The following is an 8,727-nucleotide window of genomic DNA, read 5'->3' on the forward strand; positions in this document are numbered from 1 at the left end:
GTCAATATTTATTATTAGTAGCATTCACATACGCCTTAGAATCATACGTCTGTAAACGTATACAATTGTTTTTATATATTGATATATAAAAACTAGCGGTCAATTGCAATGTGCCGTTTTATTCATTAGCTTCAAATGTGATTCGCACATCCCATGATTCGCAATTGTCGAATTGTGAGCCGGCGCACATTTCACAATTTAAAGGATATTACTGATATAATTATTATTTCTTCATTATCTGCTGCTTTACAGGGGGGGCTCCTATCACACTATCTGCAGCCGATTTTCATGCAATCGCTAACAGTTGGGCGTAAATTTTCCGAGATACACTGTCGCAGGGCGTTGTGCTGTAGACTGGAGAAGAAAAAGAGAAAATCAGCGAAGAAATCTGAAGCTCGTATGTAGTGTCATTATTATTCGAGTTGCAAATCTAATAGCGGTTGTATTGATTGTCTAACTCTTCAACTATATAGCTTGAGTAGGTTGTTTACATTGGTGGGCGACTTAACAATCGACTACCTATACGCCAGTATGTCTTTCAAACGCAACTGTTGTAGCCAACTCAGTGCAAGTATCGTTTACATCAGTGTTCAGATGTTCAATTTCGGTATAGCATGCCTACGAAATGGTTATCGTACGCTGCAAATACTGATATCCTACTTTCCTACTTCTCGATCTCTGAATTTGAATGCAGTCACATCTCGATCAGACAATCCCACAACAGACCCTTGCTACGGTTCTGTGCATCACCCCAGATATCTCTGCACAGGTATAAAACTGGATAAAAGTATTATGACCATCGAGGACGGTGCTGTGTTCAGCACCCAATGCTTTGTCTGGGGTTCGTGTGTAAACGCTCGCGCGTGCAACCGAGAGACGACTTCCCCACCTACACTTCCTAGAGAGTGTGTCGACTCAGTATCGCAATTAAAAACTAACGGTAGCTGTGATAGAGGAGGTGCATGTTCAGATGATCAGCATGCAAGCGTGGTCTCTGACTCGAATTCTGCTGCACGCGAAGATACTACTGTAGGATATGCGAAGTCCATACCAAACCATTCACTAACGTGTAGGTGTGAAGGAGAGTATTTGAAAGCGGCAACTGGATTTGCTGTCAGTAAAGCCGATGCAATGGCAATCGGAGTCGTACATGCGGAAGAATCTCCAGTGTTGAAAGATGCACAAACCTCGATCGAGGGAACAAAGGACTCAACTGAGAATATGAATTTTAAGCCCAAACTCAGCACACAGGTTGGTACATGCTTATCGATGCCACCGACGTCTGCAGGGCATATAAAAGATATCGCTGGGGTCCAAATCGAGCCAGCCAGTGTTGGAACACTGGGCGGTGGTGATACAGTCGAGCATGACTCTAGTTGTACAGAATCGGATAGGCCCGTTCCGGTTGAGGAAACGGAGCAGTGGAGAAGCCAATTCGCCACTCAGAGCTTGTGGCAGAGATTTGTCAGTATTGAGAGCGGACCCGCGAAGTCGTCGTTAGTGGATAATCAGATTGACAATGCGCAGCTAACGGAGGCAATTCAGTCAACAGACGATTCAAATACAGTCGATGATGATTGTAAAGAGAAAGTGGATCCAGGGGAGACGATGCTGACCAGATATAGGATACGCAAATGTAAGCGGTCGCGCACAACGGGGTATGAGTTGACTAAGGATATTCTGTTTAATGATCCTAGGTCCTGTTTCGTGGGTTGGAGAGAGGACCGGCGTGAATTGTAGCACCTCGAGCTTGTTGAAGGCGGAGAATGTGCTCGAATGCACAGGAGAGCATTGTGTATCTCCCTTTTGGCATTGTAGCTCGTGTGAGATCTATTAAAACCACCACTCAACGCCTTGTTATTGCGGGAAATTTGAAACCTTCAATTCAATACAATGCGATCAAATCGCGTGTTCGGTCTGTTTCTGCTGTTCTTCTTCCACTCGCAGTGACTATGGATATCTATAAATATATGATTGGATCTGAAAACGTTTGCACTTGTCATTATCGCACGCGAGCGTTTAGCAAGAGTTCGTCTCACACGGATTATGCGATAGAAAGCTGAATAAAATGATAGTCGACGGAGTGAAATCACATTCTTGATCTAGCTGGGAAATCCTAAAAAATAAATATTGTTCTATTTTCGTGAGCTCGACACAAACGGGAGACTTGAACAGACTATAAATTGCAACTTGCAAAGTTCCACATCGCATCGTCGTACAATCCAAATGAATTCTAATGAGAGTTGTACAGCTATAGCATTTTGTCTATAGTTTTACTTCAAAGTATGTCAATGCCGATTTAAAGAGAACGCTTCCCACCTATGACACACGCCCATACTCGCCATTAATGCTTCACAAGCTCTAGCGAGTCCTCAAGCTGGAGGCAAAGACTGGCGCTGCAACTCGGTACTCGCTCTGGGTTGATACTATATGAAATCGCCCGAAAAGCCCAGATCGAAGCTCATATTCTGAGTTTTGTTTCTGCTTGGTGACTGAGTGCGGGCTTTCCGCGCTGCCGTTCTAGGTGAAGCGCTCTTGCCTTGCGACTGTTGTACTTCCTGGCCTCCCCATAAGAAATTGCGAATACTCTCTGTAAAATGGTGCAGTATATTTCGAATAAAAAATTAGGTGAGCAAACGATATTTGAATATTAGAGCACCTTAGGAAAGGCAGATTCTCCTTGTAAAGCACGTAGAAGCATTTCGAGATTACTCGTCAAACGGTATCAGTTTGCTTGTCGAAATCAGTAGAGTATATATGACGGTCCAGATCGTGAGCTCAATCGACATCCCATATAAGATCAATAGCTCTTAGTCACTGCGTCATGATTTCTGGCAATTTTGCCCAGAATGATATTTATAGGGATACGATTCAAAAGTGCACAAACAGCGAATCAATACGGATCGAGCACTCACCTGAACCGCTGAAGCCAACTTTCTGCACCCACTGACTAGCCTGCTCACCGACGGCAGACGAATTCGTGATAGTTGACCATGTGCCTATTGTTTTTGAGTTGTGTTAGTGTAGGTCTCATGTTATGGATAATCCAGTACCCACTGCGCGATCAATAACTACTCAAAACTGTAAATCGCTGTTGGTGTAGTTCCTCCTGCCGACTGTTTGAGCCTACTCCAATATACGTGGCACTCTAGCACGCACAAGACAAGTTGAGCAGCAGACATTGGCATACGATGTATCCATGCAAATGACACAATATTATCGAGTACCATATAACGTCAACAGATGCAAAGCCTCGTGCTACCAAATACACTTTGCCCATAGCGCACAATAATAAGAATAACATCTTTCTTAATACACTGCGGATGAGGGAGCGCCAAAGGCACATAACACGTACTTTCCGACTGATCAGCGTGATTGCTTGATTCTATCACACCCAGCGAGGGCGTCACATTGAGGATAGGTTTATTTAGTGTCCCGCTGTCGTGTTCGTCCGTTGCTTCAGATGGCAGCGGAGCCACGGTTAGTGTACCAAACCTGAGCAAAAGAGATACATAAAGTGTTCTTGTGTTCATAATCAATAATAGTGATCGCTAAGTTTTTTGTGCTTACTACTTCTTAACCAAGCGAGAACCGAAAAAAGCGAGTAGGAACGAGAGCACGTGCTGATAAGTTTGCTGTAACATGTATATTCACTGCACACGACTGGCAGAGCTTAGTTATAAGCCTGGGTATACAACCATCACCACCACATAAACGAACAGTAACAACATTGGGCACAGAAGCAGACTAGCACCCACGTGCCTCTTAAAGACAAAACAGCCTTCGTCCAGGAGATTTTCGATGAGCACACAAACATGCAAGTGCTCGAGTCCACTCTTTTATTTAAGCACACACAATAGCATATGACAGATATTTTCAACAAACGACCGCAGAAACAGGCTCCCATGCCGATATACTAATCAAACACTCACACACCTGACGGTTGGAGTGGCAAGCATCATAATGTTGTGCATATTCAGACTGCCTGCGCCCACACCACTCTTAACACGCTTTGAATTAGTCTTAGATTTATGCACGTGTTGCGATATGGCGTGATTTGCCCCTGCATCCAGCAAGCCTAGTAGTGTACTGAGTTGCCGGCAGCACAACTGTATATTCTCAGTCAGATACGGCAGCAGAACGCTGAGGTCGAACGGATCAATCTGTCAAATACAGCGCACATCACGAGCAAACATATTCCTGGTTAGTTCAGTGCCGAGTCTTTTGGCGGTGAATATTAATAATAGCATATGTGTGTATGAGACCCAATAATTGATGATGTCAGGTGTCATCAAGTTTGCTGACTGTTTTCGGACAGTAACGAAGGCATTCGGTCGATACGGTGGTCAATTGCGGACCCATGTGACTGCGACTATCTCTGACAGAGGATCGCTGGCATGATGGTTTCGATCAATGAGATGCGAAAGCATACGCTCAGATAGATGATGCACCAACTATTCCAAGCAGAACGGCGATTAGGGTCGACAAATTGATCATGCACACCTACATAGTTACAAACGGTATGAGAGTGCATCATGTCCGCTGATTGAAACAGCTGATCAATCTACAGTAGAGAATAGGTCACAGTTGAATTAGAATAGAAAACCAAAACCGGATGAAATACAGTACGATATCAGACACACCTTTGACTGTATCTGTGTCTCGAGCCGCTGTACGGTGCTAGTGATATCGCCGTCAGTCGTTTGCGCGCCTCTCGGTGCAAGGAATGCGACAAACACTGACAGATCAAACAGAAGTTGGATCGCACCCTCCTGAGGCATGTCGCTAATATTGGAGAAGGTGTCGATCATTTCTAATGTTTCTGTGCAGAGATCCTTCAAAAGCGCGATCGAGCAGATAAAATTAGTATTGGAGAGGAATAAAATCGATTTGCACAGCTTGAGCGGCAAAATGAAAGTGTAAGACAATCATTCACACATCCAGATTGCATGTGCCAAAACATGGTCGATTCGGTGTACTTGTCAGCAAGCGTTTCAAACTGCAAGGAAATATATGCATATGTCGTAATTTTGCTGCACATATTTGTAAAAGAAAATAAGCGAGATTTTAATCCAGCAGCTCTCTTTTCTTCTCTAAGGACGTCCTCCCACAGGAGTAGACATTGAAGTCTGAACCGTTTCTCAAGCATTTTGTTTCATGACCCAATTATAATATTGGCGAACTGTTTGGGATAGTACTGGCTGCACACCTTCGTCTCATTCTTCAAAGCAAACACACACGAAGAATGCGAGCAGATACATCACAACACCACCCGGGACTCACATAAACAATGCCCCGCACGTACCCTCCTCAATCTCGCTGAATTTGTAGGATCCCACCCATAGCCGCCGGCATGGGCTAGTAGACGCTCAACTGTGCACATAAACTGTAACAGCTTGGGGTGCGGCTGAGATGGCACTGAGATGCTTGATTCCACATGCCCCCCTTGGTCGTTATCCTCATTGATTTTCACGACGTCCCATGACATTGTTTGAAGGGAGGTGTAGATGTCTTTTGTTATATGATACCTGTATGTAAAGTATTCATTGTGTGCAAGCTTTAGTTGTGAATAGCAACTAGATCGTACAAAAAGATTTATGCATTGCGATGTTTGTTTCTACCTTAACGAACTACACCGTAGATATAAATCTTGCCGTAAGTACCAAATTATATAGAAAGTTTGACTACAATCCGGTGTGAAAATGCTGCTATAAACTATATTTTGTTCGATCTCCAAAGGCAGATCTAGCATACAGTAGATAGCGACCATGTCTACGATGACTATTGATTGATGATAAAAGAAGGAAACTAATAGCCATAGGCAAATAGCAGCCCGAGTGTACGAAAGAGATGTCGCGAAATCGAAGATTCTGAGACATGAGTTGATAAGCTTTTAGCTCCTTGTGCACACGGAAAAATTCACCCACGTGGACTGATATGCCAGATCATAGACATTTCAATGACTAATGATCGCATCTGTATTCGACTGCCAATTAGCACAAAGTGTACATACTATATGCATACGTAGTTTTGGAGAGATCCTCCGATGTTACTGGGGGTTGTACTTGCATTCGCATAGCATGTGCGCAGATGTGTAGGTGGAAGTCAAGAATCGGCTCCACTAGAAAACTAAACCACACCTTTGAAGTAGTAATCAATATAACATGGCAATGCTCGATATTAGTTTGATATTCGGTTGATCCAGGAGCAAGGCATAGTCTCAATACCAAATGCGATACAGTACTGTATCGGCAGAAAGACAAAAACATCTTGCACAGACTCACAGCCCCACCTTGTGAACAGATGTGTCACACTTGTATTTCGAAAATATGAACCTGGTGAGAAGCCATGAACTGTGATACATAGACTACTTTTCTTGACCAATAAACAGGCACCATGAGACTAAAAACACACACACGATCCACTCGCTTTCTCGAGAAGAAACACACCTTAAAGACGTCCGAGAAAGCTGGAGAACCCAGTCCTGCCACACATCGACACCTCTGGCAGCCACCTCCTGCAGAGGCGTTGTGATGGTAGCAAGAGCCTTGGCGTCTGCGCTTGTCGGTAGTATACCCGACATCGGCACACTAGTCAGGCGCTTGAGCGGCCTTTGTATTGTATATGTTAACGTAAGTGTGGGAAGTAGTGAGACACTGGAGAAGCCTATGCCTCCACACAGTGGCGCAGGCGAGCGGGCGTTGTAGAAAGAGTGCGCGCAATGCGGCGCAGAGTTGAGAGGTTTTGAACTCATACAACATCTGTGCGAACACGAAATATACAACTACTATAAGAGGCTGTGCAATTATTGTCATTTAAACTGCGCGTGAGAATATTCAATGACCCGATGTTCTCCCGTAGCCTCTGTTGCCAGGTTTACAATAACATAGGTTTACGCAAAGTGATAAGTGGAGAATGTACCGTGATGAATTTTCAGGTAGAAGGGATTGTATGGCAAACGACGTGTACTTTGCGAGGTACATGGACGCTACCAGATCAGATGCCGGTTCATGTGGGAAGCCTGATCAGAGACAAGAGTACACCAGAGGCACATGGCCTACGTGCACGATTCAAAGTGACGATACCAATAGCCCAACAACACTGCCATCTATACGAATAAATGTGCATTGAAACGTATGCATATACGATGCGCAATCGTGTGCAATGTATCACTGCCATTAACCACTAACTAATATCCACACTGCGTGATCGTGTGTAATGTCGTAGAAAAGTATCAAGAACAATAGCGGTGCTCACAAATATGTAATTAGTGACATATATCAACGATCTGCACATTGATGGACTTTGTCAATCATACGGAAATAATAGTGGAAAGTAGTAGTAGACCAACATGTATACTCACGACCACCGAGAACCCACAGGAGGTAAACCTGGGTTTGGGCATCTATACATACTATCCTTGCGAATGAGATTCAGTCCACAAGCTACAACACAATAATGGTGCAGCGTGCGCAACAACCACCCTTCCAGCAGTTACCAGGAGGTGTACGATAGCCCTACAACCGTACCTGCTGCTCGCCTGTGAGAGGGGGTACTTAGACTTCCTCGACCCGTGCATCACACACGCAGGGATCTTCACAGAGAGACTGGCGATGGCACGCGCAATGTCCGCTATCAGCAGCACGCGTTTGATGCGCTCCTTACCGCCGTCTACTTCGACCGCGACTGGTTCTGTGTCGGACTGCGTTGTTTGTATCTCTGTTTGGATGTGTATTTATACAACAGAATAATAACTTTAGAAGAAGGAATTGTCAGTCAGCGTTGTTTATGTCGCTGTGTATGGATATGTATATGCAGTTATACAATAGAGTAAGAAATTGTCAGTCAGCGTTCTTTGTGTCGCTGTGTATGGATATGTATATACAGTTACACAATAGAATAAGTGTCGCTGTGTATGGATATGTATATACAGATACACAATAGAATAAGAGATTGTCCGTTAGCGTTGTTTGTGTCGCTGTGTATGGATATGTATATACAGTTACACAATAGAACAAGTGTCGCTGTGTATGGATATGTATATACAGTTACACAATAGAATAAGAGATTGTCCGTTAGCGTTGTTTGTGTCGCTGTGTATGGATATGTATATGCAGTTATACAATAGAATAAGAAATTGTCAGTCAGCGTTGTTTGTATCTCGTGTATATAGAGACGTGTATATGCAATTGAACGAAAATGAGATGACAGCGTCGTTTGAAGCGCTCTATACAGTGTGTATCTCTGCCTATGAATATGCAACTGAGTAACTTACAGCTAGGCAGAGGATTAAGGAGACATGCAGGTGATTACGGTGACAGGCAGGTGATTAAGGTGACAGGCAGGTGATTACGGTGACAGGCAGGTGATTACGGTGGCAGGCAGGTGATTACGGTGGCAGGCAGGTGATTACGGTGACAGGCAGGTGATCACGGTGACAGGCAGGTGATTACGGTGACAAGCAGGTGATTACGGTGACAGGCAGGTGATTACGGTGACAGGCAGGTGATTACGGTGACAGGCAGGTGATTACGATGGCAGGCAGGTGATTCCGGTGACAAGCAGGTGATTACGGTGACAGGCAGGTGATTACGGTGACAGGCAGGTGATTACGGTGACAGGCAGGTGATTACGATGGCAGGCAGGTGATTCCGGCGACAGGTCAGGTGATTAAGGTAACTACTCTTATTTTACTGGAAACNCGGGGCAGCTTCTAGTTCGGTTGAA

General features: G+C 44.4%; 2 protein-coding genes across 3 annotated transcripts in view; one reads left to right on the forward strand and one right to left on the reverse strand.

Annotated features, from left to right (window-relative positions):
- Positions 1-2,117, forward strand: part of SARC_11584 — a gene marked incomplete at both ends in the record, with an annotated part of 4,468 nt that extends 2,351 nt beyond the window's left edge. The window contains 2 exons of one of the 2 annotated variants that reach the window (XM_014294325.1): positions 253-397; positions 695-2,117. In XM_014294325.1, coding sequence (XP_014149800.1) covers positions 253-397; positions 695-1,740 — 1,191 coding nt within the window. The remainder of the gene's footprint in view (positions 1-252; positions 398-694) is intronic. The other variant, XM_014294326.1, reaches the window with a different exon arrangement.
- Positions 2,118-2,256: 139 nt separating this feature from the next.
- On the reverse strand, positions 2,257-7,723 carry SARC_11585 (hypothetical protein; the record flags this gene model as incomplete). Its single annotated transcript, XM_014294327.1, has 8 exons — positions 2,257-2,590; positions 2,916-2,999; positions 3,356-3,495; positions 3,937-4,163; positions 4,644-4,835; positions 5,306-5,528; positions 6,450-6,611; positions 7,530-7,723. Coding segments are annotated over 8 exons (1,386 nt in total), but the record flags the coding sequence as incomplete, so codon positions are not given.
- Between the last annotated feature and the right edge of the window lie 1,004 nt (positions 7,724-8,727).

The sequence above is a fragment of the Sphaeroforma arctica genome (assembly GCF_001186125.1).
Source record: "Sphaeroforma arctica JP610 unplaced genomic scaffold supercont1.1769, whole genome shotgun sequence".
NCBI classification, from domain to species: domain Eukaryota; class Ichthyosporea; order Ichthyophonida; genus Sphaeroforma; species Sphaeroforma arctica.